The 19,323-nt window shown below is 38.6% G+C and overlaps 1 protein-coding gene across 1 annotated transcript; it reads left to right on the plus strand.

Annotated features, from left to right (window-relative positions):
- The first annotated feature begins 1,824 nt into the window (after positions 1-1,824).
- On the plus strand, positions 1,825-17,897 carry LOC754521 (high affinity cationic amino acid transporter 1). The gene is made up of 12 exons (XM_030986910.1): positions 1,825-2,251; positions 5,792-5,920; positions 6,542-6,697; positions 7,522-7,670; positions 8,337-8,523; positions 9,171-9,393; positions 9,892-10,031; positions 10,925-11,027; positions 11,632-11,825; positions 12,871-13,037; positions 14,887-14,995; positions 15,877-17,897. The coding sequence occupies exons 1-12, from the start codon at positions 2,008-2,010 to the stop codon at positions 16,134-16,136; spliced, it is 2,061 nt and encodes a 686-aa protein (XP_030842770.1). The 5' UTR covers positions 1,825-2,007; the 3' UTR covers positions 16,137-17,897.
- Positions 17,898-19,323: the final 1,426 nt, after the last annotated feature.

A 19,323-nucleotide genomic window follows, 5' to 3' on the forward strand; every position in this document is an offset into this window, starting at 1 on the left:
CAAATTGCGCTTCAAAATGATCATGAAGTGCCTCGAAAAAGTAAAATCTTTGAGTGACCGGTTTTACCATACTCATTTGCCCCCAATAGTCTGTAGTGTTGTAAAAACCGTTAGGAAAACGAATTCTGAAATTTCTAATTCCAATCATAGATATCTTTATAATCCGACAGGCGATTGGCTTTTAAAAGTCATGGGATTCATAATTATGATTGCAGCATGAGCTAAATCCAGGTGTGTTTTAGAATCTGAGGCAAAGTTACCCAATCCCTTTAACCCGATACTGACTCTAAGTAATATCTATGTGAGAGAAACAAATGCTAGCATACTGGATTTCTAATAATCTAGAGTGGCAGACATTATGGCCCAAATTCACAAAGAAGGTCTGTCGAAACCTAGGTTTATGTGCGTTATATGACACGTTTTGACGCGTTTTTTACAAAGGTTTGTAAAAACGCGTCAAAACGCGTCATAGGGCGCACATAAACCTAGGTTTGTCGACAAACCTCCTTTGTGATTTCGGGCCCATGTGTATTTTATTGACTGAACATACTGTTAACGGGAAAGAAAACATGTAAATAATGTCAGAGCGCTAAAACATTACTATGGGAGAGTAATAAGAATTTGAGGTAGATGTAAATGTATACATTTTTGATAGAATGGGATAAATTGAAAGCATTCTCGTCCAGATCATTCTCACTTTATTATACCAATCATGGAAAACGTGGGGGTTGATTGTCTTTTTACCAGCGACCTCAAAACTTTTGTTCTTAATAACTATTTTTGCTCAAAACTGCACTTACTCATGATAATTGCCATTTAAATATTCCAATCTCTCAAAAGTCACTACAATTCATTGGCTTACAAGACTAGGGTAATAGTTCAAAAGCATAACAGCTTGCTACGCTCTCATATTAAACACGAAATTATTATTGTACATGCTATCAAAGTCCATGTGGCATAGTTGGGTGTGCCTCTAACATTTTGGATGGGGGTGTCTGGGTCAATTGCCAAAAAAGTAAGCCAAATTAATTTCTTCAAACAAGCGAAAAGAAAACTCATCAGCGATAACAAATAATATGTTTACGTTCCAAATTCGTTAGTTAAGCTAACACAAAGGAGGGGTGAGGGGGGGGGGGGTTAAAATGGTAAAATATATGCCGACAATAAATCTTGAATCAGGGGCGTCACGATCCTTCTCTCTCCAGACGCTCATGGGCATTTTAAATATTCAAATAAGGAAAAAACATTTGTTGAAAAGTTCTCAACTTCAATAAATTTCCTGCATAGGTTATGCGTAGGCTGGCGTACGATGGCGCATGGTTACGTACCCTGTGCATAGGCACCGCGTACCTACGGCGCTTGCAATTGGCGCACCTACGCGTACGATTGCGTATAACAGGCGTAGGGTTGCGTAAGTTTACGTAGTGTTGCGTATCCTTGCGTAAAAATGCGTACTTTCTGCGTCTAGTTTCTACGCCGAAAGTACGCGATTCCATCTCGCGTACCCCTTTGCGTACCTCAGCGTAAAGTTACGTAGGCCAGCGTAGGGCATCGTATACTCGGTGTAGTCGGTACGCAATGCTACGCAGCTCTACGTATAGCCCGGTGTGAAAGGGGCTTTAGCCCCATCCTTCATTCCACCCCAACCCCTCAGCCTGTAAGCCAAATGAAACAATAGCATATAGATCAGAGTCGAACGACTGGAGTGGAAAATTCACAGGTGCTTTGCTCTAAGTTATGACAACAATTTTCCCACAATCACCCAAGCAGTACACGAACCTTATTTCATTCATCGTCTGCATGAATACGCACGGCACCAGGGTTACAAGACAAATTTGTGCAGACAAAATAAACGCCTTTTTCTTGACGCGCGGGAACCAAGAGGTTTTAAAACATCAGTCCGTGTTATATTATTTATATTATTTAATCGTTTAAATCGTTGAAACTGTTCACAATTTGAATACAATTGACTTTAAAACGAAGTGAATTAAATACAGGAAAAGAACCATGTCGAGATTGCGGCAGATCTCGCACGCTCTGATGCGCAAGAAGCAAATCAACAAGGACCCGACAGCCGCGGCGGCCTCGAGGCTGCGGAGATGCCTCTCCGTCGGCGACCTGATCCTTCTCGGCATCGGTAACACGCTAGGCGCCGGCATCTACGTCATCACAGGTCAAGTCTCGAAATGGATCGCCGGTCCCGCCCTCGTACTCTCGTTCATGATCGCAGCCGTCGCCGCTGTTCTAGCAGGTATGTAAAGACAAAAAAGTATGTTAAAGTAGCTGTGCGAAGAATTAAACAAAAACTAACTTTATTTTCATTATCGCAAAGGTGAAACTGTGATTGGACAATTTTATCAAAACTTAATGCTTGGAAACATTCGAAGTATTGCATTATGAAATAAGGGTTTGTTTTTAAAATCTTCGCACAGCTACTTCAAGAGTAAGCGACTATTGAGGAAGCTGCCGTAGTAAAGTGAGAGGTTGGTAAAGTCTTTCTCTGACAAGATAAATGCCTTTATGGGATATTAAAAATGAAGAAAAAAATGATTTGCTCTGGACAGCAAGTTTTCACTCTTAACTGGATAAACATCGATTGCGTTTTTAATATCATTGCTTTACGTTTATGTTGTTAATCTCTCACTCAAACAAATTTGAAATGCATTTCGCCATTTGAATCAGTATTTTACTGTCATTCAGACTTTCTCAGTCTACGATGATCCAAATAGAGACTTGTAAAATACAGTGCGTCCCAGAAAAAACGAAACCGAGAGTTATCGATGTTTATCATGACTTAATCACAATTATAATTAAGTATTAACATTTATTTGTAAAGGTTAGATCCACTTTTTCCATTTGATGCAACTCTTATGATGCATATTTCACGCATGAGTGATTAAAAACAATTTGAAAAGGGGGTACCAAAAAGTCATTTGGCGAACGGCGAACGGTATCTGAAATTCAAAGAGAAAATCAAATTTTCCGGAAAGTTCTTCTTTTGCCCTTTATATGACACCTCAATCAGGAAAAATGAGCCAGGATTAACCAAGTTCTACTTGTTCTAAGTATTGCTTGCATTTCCATAATTTTAGTAAACGTATTCATTTTCACTGGCTGCCTGGCATATCATCAAACAACGAACTCCGTTTCCTTGACGATCAGCCATGCATGAAGTATTTCGTCTTCTTTGTTGTTATGAAAGGGCAGAAAATGAACTTTCTTGAAATGTGATTGTTTCCTAGAAATTCAGAAACCGTTCGCCAAATGACTTTTTGGTACCGTTTTTAATCACTCAAGCATAACATATGCATCATAATGAGTTACATCAAATGGAACAGGAGGATTTAAGCTTTAAAAATATGTGTCATTTATTAATTATAATTGTGGTAAAGGTATGATAAAATATTGATAATTCTCGGTTTCGTTTTTTCTGGGGAGCATTGTATAACAATGACTTCAGCCTAGTATTTAAAGGGTAACTAAATTAGAAATTCATGTTGACTTTTGTTGAACTGTAATAACGTTTACGTCACATATCTTTGACCTTTTGATGTACATTTATGTCATATATTTTTGTATTATTTTGTTCTATTTTGTTCTACCTGCTTAGCTCCACCCCTAAAAAAAAACCTCCAAAAGCAAATGACTTTTGTGACATCATCATGCCAGTCATTCATCAGTCAGCTAGATGGTTTTAGGGGTCCTAAAACCATTCAGTTTATGATGTAATCAAGTTAGAGTATGCTGATTGATGTACTATTACCAGTCTCTTGTTTATGTAACAGATTATATCTTGCTTTGTGTGGTTTTGAATAAAATGAACTGAACTGAACTTTGGTATGTCCCTTCCCATCAACTGACCACCTGTTCATAAAAGACAGTGGTATGTCCTCACCCACTGAGTACCTTATTGCATTAGCATTGCATGTTTTCATATAATAGCCCATTGAAACCCTCACTATGAACATGACTGACAATGAGAGCGGACAAAATATACAGTTCCTCAGGTAGACAAAGGAACATCCCTTCACAGCTATTATGTAAAAAGGTGAATATGCATGTGACACCTGTTCTACACATCTTTACATAATAGCAGTGAAGGATGTTCCTTTGTCTACCTGAGGAACTGTATATTTTGTCCGCTCTCATTGTCAGTCATGTTCATAGTGCCTTCTTTTCATGGTGTTGCTTGGGGATTTCTGACACAGCAACAGCTTAAGATGTAATTGGATTTTGTGAGTAGGTATTGTATAAAAACATGCAATGCTAGTGTGAACGGGTGGTTATTGACCATGAATCTTTCTGGTAACACTAGCAATGGTAAGTGACCATATCAAGATCATTTTAGTAAAATAAATGGAAGAAAGTGCAGGATATAATGCACGGAAAAAATAGTTTCATAAACATTACAGTCATAGCACTTCTCGTTGATATGTAAAGCAAAAATATAGATCATGACGTAGATATCATGATACGATTTGCCTGATATTGGGTGAAGTATCTGATAACACGTATTGAACCCAGTACAGCTACATGAGACGATAACAAATGACGTATACACCCTAATCAGCTTCTGAAATGATAACTGATACGGTACGCACGTACTTGATTTATCATTTGTCTTCGATTTCTTGTAAAGATCTTCATGAATACGTATTGTAACATGGTGTATGCAATAATTGTTGAATGAATAAGAAAAGAAAAATTAATATACTATTCTGTTAAAGATTTGTCAACGTGTTATGTAAAAGTTCAATATAAATACTTTAATAATGGCGCGATACCGAAAATCGCATACATTTGCATAATATTTTACATCAATGTTTGATTCTTCACAGTGTGGATAACACATCAATCTATATTTAAATGTCAATTTCTGTATCTATATATATCTATTTGTTTAAAACAATAATCTTTCACTCTTTTGTAAAAAAAAAAAAAAAAAAAAAATTTGTACGGAAGATCATCATTTTGTGTATTTTCTCGATCTTTTCTCGATAATTCATCTATTCAATAATATAAATTACCCGTTAAGCGTCCTACCCATCTATTTACCTACCTACCTACTTATCAATCAGTTTATCTATCTGTATATCTATCTATATCTTTATCTATCTATCTATATAACTTCCTATATATCAACATATTTCTTTCTATCTATCTGTCCATCTATACAGTGCGTCCCAGAAAATAAAACTTTGTTATTCCTGGCTTATTTTTTCCTGATTGAGGTGTCATTATGATAAGCAGAAAATAAACTTTATGGATATGTGATTCTCTCCTTGAAATTCAGATACCGTTCCCCAAATGACTTGTCGGTACCCTTTCTTAAAATTGTTTTTAATCACTCCTGCGTGAAATATACATCATATGAGTTGCATCAAATGAAAGAGGAGGATACAAGCGTTACAAATAATTATGTGTCATTTATCAATTATAATTGTGATTAAGTTATGATAAAAATCGATATTTCTCGGTTTCTTTTTTTTTCTGGGATGCACTGTATATTTATCTATTCATATAAATTACCCGTTTGACGGTCCTACCAATCTACTTACCTACCTACCTATCGTTCAGTTTATCTATCTTTATATCTAATTATTTATCTATTTACCTTCCTATATATATCAACATCTTTCTATCTATCTATCTATCTGTCCATCTATATATATATCCGTCCATCTTTCTATCTATCTATCTCGTATATAGTTTTTTTAATCTGAATAATCACCACCTTTCGATATATCTGAACCAGCAAGCAATACGATCAGCATTTTATTTATTCTTTTAGGGATGTGTTTTGCTGAGATGGGGGCCCGCGTGCCAAAGGCGGGGTCTGCTTACGTTTACACCTACGTCACAATGGGCGAGTTTATCGGCTTCTTTGTCGGGTGGAATGTACTCATTGAAAACATTTTAGGTAAGGTCATCATATTTATTATAAAAAAATAAATAACAGAAAAAGATAAATAATCTAGAACAAATGTACTATATTTAAGTAGTAAAAAATATCTTTATTTCATAGCTGCATTTCTCTTTACCGTCGTTATTAACTTGTTTATCGATCATGTATTTCTTGGGAATGAGAATTAAAAAGTGAAACTTGGCATCCCCGCCTTTGATAATCAAATGAAATTACACGAAAGTCTAAGACGCCCCCTCCTCGAAATATGATGAAATCTTTACTCATTAATATTACAATACCATTCAATAATTGAATATTTTCTTCTAAGAACGTCCAAAGAAAATTCTTTGAATCTCCCAGTAATGTATTATCGAACATTAATGAATCCTTTATAATAAATGAATTATTATTGTAAGCGCTGTGATATAGTGTACTTTGAATAGCGTAGCCAAATGCCTACTAATAATAACAATAATAATCCACATCGCCTGGGCCTACATCTTTTTCTTCTAAAAATGTCGAAGTCAGGCAATCGGTGGTGTTTGATTTGGGGGGGGGGGTGACCATATTTTCAGTTTAAGGATGAGAAACAAATAAAATTGATCCCTTACTCTTCTTTGAATATTCTCTAAACAGGAGCGGCATCGGTTGCCAGGGCGACGACGGCCTACATCGACGCCATGATAGGGAACAAGATGGATACTTACTTATCCGCGAATCTTGCCATGCATACGTCATGGTTAGCCGAATATCCGGATTTCCTTGGTACAGCATTGTGCATAATTTCATCAGGTATATTATTACAAAATATATCGAGATTTGAGTTGAAAATTTATATATATACATTTTCTTGATGAAGTTATATAACACCGTGCTTAGCATCAGTAAACAAAACGTTGATCATATACTTTTGATAAAGTTGTTTTTTTATGAAAATAGCTGTTGGTCAATTAATATAATAATCCATCTTCTCTGCAGCTTATCGTGTTGTCTTTTTCTCTTCTCTTTCCTGTATTTGTTAATGTCTGTATTCCAAATCTATCTTCGATTTTTTTTGGTGTTCATTCGAACTCCTGATTTTGTTAACCTTTCCTTCCATTTCTCTACTTTCGTCGTCTTGTACTTGCTCTGAAGGGACTTTTCCCCTCCCTCCCATCCTCCCTCCCTCCCATCCTCCCTCTCTCCCATCCTCCCTCTCTATACCTCCCACCCTACCTCCCTAACTCCCGGCCTCTCTCGCTGCCTCACTTCCTCCCTCCTTCTCCCTCTCCCTCTCCCTATCCCTATCCTCCCCTCCCTCTTCCTCTCCCCTTCCTCTCCCTCTCCCCTCCCTATCCCTCTCCCCTCCCTCTCCCTCTCCCTTCATCTCCCCCTCTCCTCTCCCCTCCTTCTTTCCTCTCTCTCCCCTCCCATCCCCGTCCTACCCCTCTCGTGTTTTATATTTTCCTGAATTTGTTTTAGCTTCAGTTACTCCCCACAATTTTTCATCATTCATTTTATTTTTTTGTCTCCCGTTTTCCTTCCTTCACTCCATTCGTCCATCTTCCTCTCTCTACCTGAACTCTTTCTTCTCCCTATCCATCCATCTTCATTTCCTCTATCTTCAATTTCCTCAGTTCTGATGGGCATCGGTGTCAAGACATCATCCGTTTTCAACAACATGTTTACCGGACTCAACCTCGTGGTCATCTCCTATATCATAATATGTGGCTTCTTCAAGATCGTCCCTTCCAACTGGTCCATACCCATGGACGATCTTCCAAAGGTATACACAATCTGCTGGGGCTGTTTCACAAAGCCTTTTTCCAAGGACAAATGACAAAAATCAGTGACAAATTTTGCTGATAACCAAGGATTTCAGTAGCATATAACAAAAACTGTCATTTGTCACTGATGACAATTTTCGTGAAACGCCCTCCAGTCATCATTTTATTCCGAGCCCCCCCCCCCCTCCCCGACATTTCAATGATAATGATAACAAAATTGGATTTATAATCATAGCGCCTTTTACAGAGGATACGATGCGCTGTCCCTGTTAGACTACCAACAAACTTAGAATAATAATAGAGATTTTTTTATAGAAGAAGTCAAGTGAAGTATGATTTCTAAGAAATACAAGGATTGAAAGGATACCTGTAGATAATCGGCATTCATCTACATAATACTGTCGTCTTCATCTTTAATACTGTCATTTACAAGGCCATCTTCCTAATGTAACCAAATATATACTTAAAGTGACTCGGTAACATTGTTGAAGGGACCAATCCAAACCTAATCACAAAACTGAAAGAGTATAATCCTATGAAAAGGGTTTTAAGACGTCCTTTTGAAAATGTGCTTTTAATTCGGGATTCGAGTAAAATCTAGCAATAACGACCACATCCCCAAAATAAAATTGTTTGTGTCCTGAATTCTTTATTAAATAAAAAAGATTCCCTGTGATGATCAACCGGAGTCGGTATGGCTTAACAGCTCGTCATCTGTTGTAACGGGTGGCCCAGAGATGTGCTCCGAATTTGGTAACGGGGGGTTCTTTCCCTATGGAACGGGCGGGGTGTTTGCCGGTGCAGCGGTCTGCTTCTATGCGTTCATCGGGTTTGAAGTCGTAGCTACGGCAGGTAAGAATAATTTACATAATTATTATTAATTTAAGGATATCGAAATTTACAGTATTTTGCAAAAGAGAATTTAGGTACGCATAAAGAGAGTGGACCGGAGTATAAGAAATGCTTTTTTTTTAGGAATAGCGCAGGAAGTATTTAAGAGGTGGAGATGGCAATTTGGCGAGCCGAGGACAGATGAGTGGAGAAGAGAGAGGGAGAAAGAGAAATAGAGAGAGCAAGAGAAAGAGAGAGAGAGAGAGAGAGAGAAGAGAGAGAGAGAGAGAGAGAGAGAGAGAGAGAGGAGGGAGATAGAGAGAGAGAGTGTTGTGAATAGAAGAGAGTAAAAAAAGTGATAGGCAGAGATAGGAAGGAAAAATAATAATAGATGAGATAAAAGTTACAGAGAAAAACACACACACACAGTCACATATAAATAGAAAGCGAGACGAAAGAGAATGAGAGAGAGTGGGAGAGAGAGAGGGGGGGGGGGGTGATGATTGGCTGTATTAGTAAAAAGAAACATTTATTTTGGTGCATCTATAGCGTCCCAAAAGGCAAAAGCTACAATTTCTAGGTTACATGTAGGGCATCGATCTAATTTGACTTACTGCCTTTTTCTTGTCCAATGCTTTAACCACGTGACCAAACTTGTGACTAATCAGGTGAGGAGGTGCGTAACCCGCAGAAGACCCTGCCAATCGGCATCATGGTTTCATTGCTCCTCACGTTTATCGCATACATGGGCGTGTCGTGTGTCATGACGCTCATGTGTCCATATTTCCTATTGGACGAGGAGGCTCCGTTGCCCGTCGCGTTCGACAAAGTGGGGTGGACCGTGGCGCGTTACGTCATCGGAATGGGCGGGATCTGCGGACTAATAACAAGGCAAGTTGAATTGCAATAATGAAACATTGATGATCCATGAGAAATACACCTAGGTGGTAGAGCGTTGAATTAATGAAATGTTTCAATTGTTTTCTCTTTCCTTCTATATCCCTAATCTTGCATTTTGCTTTCTCTTCGAATCTGTCTGCTCTTGATGATAATTTTAATCGTTTTCTTTCTATAAACGTTCCGTATAAAGTGATCATGAGTATTCTTTTTATCGATGCTGCAGTTTCATCATTTAAAACAAGTATGGACTGCCAACCATGTTTATTTTTCTTAATTTTGCCTACTTTTCTCCATCCACGTTAGACTGTTTTCCTCGCCTTTTCATCATCTGTTTCCTATCTTTTCATTCTCCAACATGCCCAGTCAACAAACTTCCCTTTCAAAAAGTTTCCGTATTAGTTTTATCTGTTTATCTTACTTTCATTTTCTATTTCAAAATATTCTTTCCCTTCTCTTTCTCTTATCTTTCCCTTTCTTCTCTCTTAACAGCTTGTACGGTTGCATGTTCGCTTTACCTCGCTTCCTCTACTCAATGGCCGAAGATGGCATGCTCTTTAAGTTTCTTGGAGAAGTCCATTCCCACTTCCAGACTCCACTTTATGCTTGCCTTACATCCGGGATAATTGCAGGTACTATCTTTTTTTCGATTTCAAATGACTGATTCGATTGTACAGTCAAACATGTCTATAGCGACCGCCCAAGGGAAACACAAAAGTTAGCCTTTGTAGACAGGTGGTCTTTATAGACATGTTTCTTTATTACATGTTTCAATGAGAAACCATTTTCAAGGAAAACAAAAAATGTGGTCTTTGTAGACAGGTGTTTACTCAAGCAGGTTTGACTGTTCATGAAAACATTAGTTTTTTTGGAAAAGCTCCCGAATATGTTGTGAAAGTTGCCCGAATGTGGGCAATATAAACGCTCTGTAGGAAAAAGCTAGGTAGCCGCAGGTCTTAAACCCTCCCACGCTTACCATTGCCTCTCAAGTATCGGTATTGGCAGAATTATGAAATGGATAGTTGTTAAGTACAGATGTGTGAACAACAAAATACTTTTATATATGTACATTTTTTTGGGGTGGTCTAGTAGGACACGAAAATGTGTTTCTTTAGGAGAAGAAGGTAAACATTTAAAATCTCTTTCAAATCGTTTTCAGCACAAAATTCTAGATAATGGTGAAAATTATCGTAAAAGCAAGCTCTTTCTTGTTTGGTCATTATTTCATAAAATAATATTATTTAATTATTTAAACATCGAGTGGTCAGTGACAAAAAGATGTAACTACAGTTTGGCAATTTTGAGAAAAAGTGGTTTATTTGTCACTGAGCACTTGGGCCTTAAGGAGTTACGTCTATGTTTCACTAGCCATTGACTTTAATTGGGTGTTGGGTGGAGTAAAGTCTTGTGTTTCCAGGAAAGCCCACATTTTTCTGAACATTTTGATATCAATTACTAATTTTGGCAAAATATGGAGTTACGTGTTTGTGTTACTGAACCCCACATGTTTTATTTCCTCATTTAGGCATGATCACCCTGGTCATTGATCTCCAATCCCTGGTCAACGTCGTGGTCATGGGGGCAATGGTGCCCTTCCTCACTGTGGCCGCATGCGTCATTATACTCAGGTGAATGTCATAGGGCAGAATCCTCGTCATGTTTTGCTACCGGGTCAATCTTTCATCAAGAAATTTCACGCTGTCCGTCGCTCTTTGAAAACAAAGTTTAAAGTCATGTAAAAGAGATAGAAAGAGAAAAAGTGTCCTAAATGGGTACCCCTTCAAGCAGTTTCAAACATTTGTTCTACAATATAAGATAAATTCCAAAGTCCATGTCTTGATGATAACCGTTTATAAAAAATAATAACGTTTCTTCGTATTCTCATTTTGTTCATTTTAGTATTCTTATCCACGGAACCGTTTGATATGACTTTTCCAATCCCCTTCTCATTTTGCTAAAGATAGAAATAATGATTTTACCTTCTATTTATGTTCATACTTCCTTTCTTCTTGTGTAGCATCTCTCTGTTCTTCCCTTCCCTTCAACTAATATCTTGCCTACTAAATGTTAAGGTCGGTGGAAGCTGAAACTAAAATTTAACACTATGAATAATCTTACTCTATTTATTTTCATTTGCGCTCAGGCCTTGGGAACATTACCAATTCTTTCGTTCCTCTTCTACCTATCTTTCTCCTCTCATTTAAGTTTTCAATAATTTGTCTTCTGTTTCAGAAAAGAACCGGACATGTCAGCCCCCGCCTCATCGAGCACCTTCCTTTTCCCTCAGATTGATGGGTACCAGGCGGGCTACGCCGATGCCAAGCGATCCTCCGTTGCCAAGTTCTTGAGCCAGGCGTTCAGACCAGTTTACGACGAGCCCACCCCGCTGTCATATAGAGTCGTCATAGTTTGTGTAGTGTTATTTAGTAAGACTCGCGATTTCTTTCAGATTTGTCTTCATTGTCAGTCATCAATAAATAATTGTCGATGTGTTTCATTATGACACAAAATACATCATTGAAAACATGTTAAATTTAGAAACACCTCCACTTTTAGGAGATATTTCTTGTGCGTAATATTACATTTCCACAGCATCAAGGTTAATATGGAGTGATCGGACTGATAAAGTAAATTATCAAAATGAGACTACAATTTTTAGGGGCGTATCCATGTTTTGTTTGGTGCACATCAAACAAAGAAAACGAGAAGCGAAAAATGTGAAGAAAAAACAATAAAAACAACAGAAACAAAAGTTATTACAGTTCTATATGCCTTTGGGTAAAATATTTTAAAATGCTGGTCCATTATTGGTGTGAAGAGGAGGCGAGGGCCAGTTGGGCCCCCAAAATATGTCAATTTTAGATAAGTTAATGACGCTTAGAACAAATAAAAAAATGTTTCTAAAACCCACACAAAACGAGAGAAAATAGGATAAGGAAGTAAATAGGTCGACCAGTGTCATGTAAGAAAGTAGATTCTAACAGCAGCAATAAAAAGGGAGGAGATCTTCGACTTTTTCTGCACAAAAAAAATTAAGATCAATTTTTTCTATCAAATACACCTTTAAAGCCCCACTGCACTACTTGTAGCTACTTGCTCCCTATATAGGGAGCAATTAAACCGTTATGATATTAGCGCATAGGGACTTACATTTTTTGTGGTGATTTTCGCTATATTAAGAATGGTTTATTATTATTATTATTATTATTATTATTATTATTATTATTATTATATAGAAAACCATGCCTAAGCGGTAAGTGGCATCCCCCATGATCCTCTTTTTCTTATGTTTTATTGAGAGCTGAGTTAATGAGATAAACACCTGTCAGTGACCAGCAGGGTGGTCTAATCTCTCCTGGCCAAACTAGTGTAGACGGGCTTTAATTAAACCGTTATGATATAACTGGAATTATATGAATTTAATCAGGTCGTGAGAGTAATTTACGTGTTAATCCTTTTTTTTCATATTAGTATGCACGTGTTTCGGTATGGAGGCCATGATCATCTTCGCGGAGGAAAGTCTCTTCAACCGGGAGCCGTGGGCCATCGCCACAGCATCTACCATCGGAGCGTTCATGCTGCTCCTACTGTTTATCATCGTCAAACAGCCAGAAAGTACAGTTCCAGTCGGCTTCAAGGTAAGTGAAAAAATCAGTTAAGGACATTATATGGCCGCTTTTAACCGATGGTCTTTCCAGATTATTCATTAGATATTTTGATTGAAAATATAAACATCTACAAATTAACTATTCATAATTCAATAGTTTATCAATTTGTTAAATGGTTGACAGGAAACGTAACTGGTGTGAAAGTAACTTACATTAGTTTATATATTAATGTTGTAGATTTTAATTGAAACTGTCTATAATATTCTTTATTCATAATTGAAGATTATGTGGAAATGTTATTCCGTAACGCTTGAAAATGATCTAACATTAAAGATTTACTAAATGATATCTTCGTCATGCAGGACAGAGGAGATTGAAAGTTGACGATTCAATGTTTCTTTCCGTTTGGTTAAGAGATATATGACAGCGGCAGGATTATACCGTCACAAATGTTGCCTTTGTTTATTTCCGCAAATATATGAAGTGTAGGTTGTAAGATTAAGAATGTCTGCTTGAACAAGAAGAGGGAAAATGGAAGACGAAAACGATAACGAGCCCACAAACACATGCTTGATGTGTGATGCGAAAGAAGGAAATGAAATGGCAGGCACAAAATGAATTCAGTGACTCTATTTTCTCAATCATTAAGCTAAGAACCATCATGCCCTGTTCACATAGTTCAAGCACAAGTGTTACCCCCTTCGACCAGCTATTGGTGTATCCTAGACTCCTGATTCGGGTACCTCTATTGCCCCTCCCTTGCCCCTCCCTTGCCCCTCCCTTGCCCCTCCCTTGCCCCTCCCTTGCCCCTCCTTTGCCCCTCCCTTGCCCCTCCTTTGCCCCTCCCTTGCCCCTCCCTTGCCCCTCCCTTGCCCCTCCTTTGCCCCTCCCTTGCCCCTCCTTTGCCCCTCCCTTGCCCCTCCCTTGCTCCTCCCTTGCCCCTCCCTTGCCCCTCCTTTGCCCCTCCCTTGCCCCTCCCTTGCTCCTCCCTTGCCCCTCCCTTGCCCCTCCTTTGCCCCTCCCTTGCCCCTCCTTTGCCCCTCCCTTGCCCCTCCCTTGCTCCTCCCTTACCCCTCCCTTGCCCCTCCTTTGCCCCTCCCTTGCCCCTCCCTTGCTCCTCCCTTACCCCTCCTTTGCCCCTCCTTTGCCCCTCCCTTGCCCCTCCCTTGCTCCTCCCTTGCCCCTCCCTTGCCCCTCCTTTGCCCCTCCCTTGCCCCTCCCTTGCTCCTCCCTTGCCCCTCCCTTGCCCCTCCTTTGCCCCTCCCTTGCCCCTCCCTTGCTCCTCCCTTACCCCTCATTTGCCCCTCCTTTGCCCCTCCTTTGCCCCTCCTTTGCCCCTCCTTTGCCCCTCCTTACTCCCTCCTTACTCCCTCCTTACTCAATTCAGTACATAAACTGACTCCTATCTCAGATACCCATCGTTCCCCTCCTACCAGCCCTCTGAGTATTCCCGAAGCCTTGTGACCTGTTTCAGGTACCCCTACCTATTCTACCAGATAATCATTACTGCTAATCCTTTATCGACCCCTTTCTTCCATTTAAGGCACCCTCTTTTTTTTACCAATTAAGGTATCCCTTTTTCCCCTCTTACCAGCTCTCAGTATATTCCTCGACCTTCCTCCTGTGTTCATGTACCTAACCCTTGTAACCCTCCTACCAGCTTTTAGTGTACCCATCAATCCCCTGTCTCTCCTTCAGACAAACCGCATATCCTCTACCACTGGCATAACCCCTTTCTGTTGTTTCAGGTACCCCTTGAACCCCCTTCTACCAACTCTTGGTATATTCATTGACTCATATTTCCTTTTTTCAAGGTACATTCCTCGTACCCCTTTAAGCTACCATTTATGTAAACCCAATCCATTTCCTTCCCCCTTAGGTACCTCTCGTACCCCTGCTACCAGCTCTTAGTATATTCATCGACTCCTATCTTCTCATGAAGATGGATGCCATGACCTGGGTCAGATATCTTGTTCTAGTTCTTATAGGTAAGTTATTCTGATTGAAAGCTTTTCCCATTTTTTGAAACTACTCAATTCTGCATATAATACACTTGGTCTGTTGAGTATGCAAATTTGGATATTGGGTAATTTGCTAGAGTGGAAGAAGACACGTACGCCCACTGTGTTCTTGTCATCTTCGGCGTTTCTGAGACAATTACAGTGTACATTTTCAGGTACAATATTACTTTAAAGTTTGTTGCTCCTAACAATCCCGCTTAAAAGTTTCCAAAAGAGGCTGTAACATTATGCAAACATTATGTTACTTGTTTCTCTTTGAACACAAAAGAGGCTGTAACATTATGCAAACATCATGTTATTTGTTTCTCTTTGAACACTTATGGTACGTTATTCACAAAGGTTTCATGATCATTTATATTGATATCTAAATCCTCAATATGACTGTCGCAAACTTTAATCCACCCTCGATTGATTTGTGAGGTTTGTATTTCTAATCACTCCTGAAGCTCCGGAGTACGATGAAATAGCTTGTAGCATGAATTTGTAGTACAGTTTATAAGTCCACGGTTGAAGTTAGGAACTCGGTTATGCCTCAGTCACACATTTGCGTATTTGGCTCAATTGCGTATTGCTGCGTATTTATGGCAAGTCGTTTTAACACTTATTCCCTTTTCTTGGTAATCTGATGTAAAGCAATGGTAATTCTTGATATCAAGAATTCGATTTCTTGAAATCAAGAAATAGGAATAAATGTTAAAACGGCTTGCCATAAATACGCAGCAATACGCAAGCCAAATACGCAAAGGTGAGACTGAGGCATTAATGTCGGAAATTTATCGCGGAGCAATTGCCATCAAAGCACGTGCCGTAGAAACGCTAAAATGATCAGCATGATTTTAATTTTTCAGGTTTAGTCATCTACTTCGGCTACAGTATATGGAACAGCAACGAGCGTTTAGCGAAGCCTGATCGATTCCGCTACCCAAGCACCCCCGCCGAGGCTCAGCAAGGCGGGCGATGTCGGCGTACCAGCAGCATCATGCTCTGTAGCGAGTCCGGCTGCACCCACGATCTCCCCCATAATCTTTTCGACATCAGCAAGAAAAGCAGCGTCCAGAATACGGAACCGACCGAGATTACCAAACTGATCAGCGAAGCTTCCATTTGATTGTGCTAAAAATCATCGAACTCCTCGTCATTGACGCAGTCGACACCGGCCGGCTGGAGGGACGCTCCCTTTGATGTCCGTTGCACACGAAGCGTCATATAAGTTGCGCTGTTACAATAGAATTTAATATTATAATTTTTTAGAATATAATTTGTATATAATATAATTTAGAATATGATTTTGTTGTCTGCTTCCAAAGCAAAAGAAAAAACTTCCCTTCCGGGTGATCATACATCAAATTTCAAAATGGAAAGAAGAAGGGAAAAAAGAAAGGAAAGTAACAGAAAGAAAATGAGGGAGAGAAGGGGGGATCAGAGGAAGATAAGAGAGATTTAGGAAGGAAAGAGGGAGAAAGTACATGGCATATAACACGAAGGTTTAAAAATTATTGGGAGGGCAGCTGCACTGCTGCCGCTCGGAGGAAGAGTACACAAAGTAGCAAGCTGCTCTAATCAAGCATGTTAAATCAATTAACCCCTCGATCTTCCTGTGATTCGAAGCATAGTTTAAACTAGTTATTGTTTAGGCGGGCCAAAGACTTCTTAAATTAATAATGGCGTTCGTTTTCCGTCAATGCGATTGTTCTATAAACCTGCGCTAACCAAGCAAATCGCCCATTCATCGCTTTGTTTAAATTGTTCATTTTGCAATCACTTTTTTTTGTGTACGCTGACGCCTGTCACATGGTGTGTCAAAGACCGAAACCAATCACTGACGCATTGTTACGTCAATAAAATTACGCAGTCCTACGTCAATAAAATGACGCCTCGTATGCAACGCGTATTTGAGTCCCCCCTCCCCTGGGTTCAATTCGTTAGCGTGTTACCTATGATAGTCAATTAGCCAAGTGAAAGCAATTGGGCAATTAATGCTTTAGTAATTCAAGAACTCGTTTGCACTTTCCTTTTTGCAATTTAACGATGACGCCTCTCACGTTGGGCATCTAAGACCTCACAAGTCACTGATGCCGTACGTCCTCCGTCAGGCAAATGACGCTTTGTGTGCGGCAAAGGCCGGCGGACCATGGAAAGGACATTGGAAGTGGAGTACTTTTATTAGGCTTACGATCTTTCCGAAGATGATGCCCTTGGAGGAAATGAAGATCTGAATATAAGCATAATAATGTGCAATTAGAAATAGGCAATCTGTAGAAAACATTGATGGTATCTTAATTGTCTTAATTTGTAAGTTAGAAAGGATCATTTTTTTCAATCCAATCCAATCCAATTCAATTCAATTTCGGTTTATTTATATCAACATATACAACGTACAATGCTATAGTCCAAGGACCAATAATGCTATGTTTAAATAAAATGTGCATAAAAGCAGAAATGATCATAATTATACATGTACAATTAAAATTATAAAAAATAAAGTTATATATCATAATTGTTCATATACCTCAAGCTATATACATATTTTGCTGAATGATATTAGATGGATTAATAACTGTTAAGTAACTTGTATCAATCGCCATGTTTTTCGTTTGTTTTGTATTCGACTTTCCCCGATTGATATTGCACATGTGAAGAGAATGTAGCTGCACTTTCAATCAGACCAATTTCTATATGGCTTTTAAAATGTTTATTATTCTAATCGGGTAGTTTCATTATTTGACGGCGCTCGAGTGTGTTATCTACCGAAAAGGGGCATCGTTGTCGTTTTTAATGGTTATTTGAAAGTCTGTTCCGTAATATCATATCGACACCAGTGCCATTCATTCTCAAAGAAAACATGCCTCTCTATCGTATAGTTCTTCTTGGATCAATGCTCAATAACAGAGAACTTTGAAAGTAGCGTGTTTTTCTTAATAACCGAGCTAATCAAAATGTACCCAATCGAAAAGTACCCATAGACTAACAAGAAACTAGTAGATGTTGCTTTTTTGCCCGGCTTTCGAGAGCCTTATCTTAAATTTTATGTAGTAGCTCATAATGTGGTTTACTAGTTCTACTTTCGTTTCGTTCGTTTTGTACATTTAAACAAAATGACTATACGTCTCCTATTGCCTTTTTTAGAAGCAACACATAACCGGCTATCCAATGTACACTGCCTTGGTCTTCTTAAAACCAATGTATTGTCTCGTATATAAGAAAAAATATGCTTTTCTTATATCCTTTCCAAATTGCTTGATGTTACCGATTTCTGTTTAAAAAAAAAAAAATCTTTTTGAAATACTGTACAATATCATTTAATGATATAAACCCCTTCATTGACGATATCTCTCTTGTCGAGACGTGATCATCGCTATGATTATCATTAGAAATTGTGCTTATTCCTCTTTAAATCATATCCCGTTTGCTAGGTTTCGGTCATGGAATGTACGGTCAAAAGTAAAAAGTCGCAAAATGCACTGCTCTTGTTCAACTATATTATTCTTTCTTTGAAGAGTGTAGGGCTGCCGTGTTTCCAGATGACCTTTTATGTGCAAAGTACACACTGTATTGGGAAAAAACATGCCTAATCTCTCAAATAAACATGCATACACTATTATTTCAAGAATTTGCCTCGGGTCTGTTAAAATATATATATTTTTTTAATTAGGCATGATGCTTCACTTTTCAGATTCTTTAGAATTTGGCATTCATAAATGACCAGTTCGGAACAATAGCCCCACAGTTATTTTACAAAAATAACACTCTCTTATGTCAAAGAAAGAAGAGTGCTCTGCATAACAATACCTGTGCATTTTGCAACTTTTAACTTTTGACCCTGCTCTTTATGCTGACGTACTACCAAATCAAACCAAAAAAAATATCATTTCAAAGAGGAATAAACACTCTTTCTAACGACATTAAACAAAGCAATGATTATGCCATGACAATAGAGATTTAAGCGTTCAAACTAATGTTTCTTAACTTTATTTGAGGGGTTTATTTTTCCCATTACAAACACAATTCCTTGTACATCTTGAACTGTATCGTTGTCTTTTCTCATTTATTTTCATGTTAACTGTAAGATATATCAACCATGGTCGATGGGAATATTACTTAAAGTACGCTTCATTGTGGCTCTATTTTTGTATATCTTTATGGGATTTTCTTGTGATCTTATTCAAATAAAGCACAACTGAAATCTACACGGTGTTATAGTGTGTGCGTTTGTGCGTATGGGTGTGCGTATTTGTGTGATAATGTCATTCATGTTTATATTTTCTACCAATCTGTTACAAATGCTTTCCGCCTTC

Source organism: Strongylocentrotus purpuratus, unplaced genomic scaffold, assembly GCF_000002235.5.
Source record: "Strongylocentrotus purpuratus isolate Spur 01 unplaced genomic scaffold, Spur_5.0 spur5_scaffold_16, whole genome shotgun sequence".
In the NCBI taxonomy this organism is placed as follows: domain Eukaryota; kingdom Metazoa; phylum Echinodermata; class Echinoidea; order Camarodonta; family Strongylocentrotidae; genus Strongylocentrotus; species Strongylocentrotus purpuratus.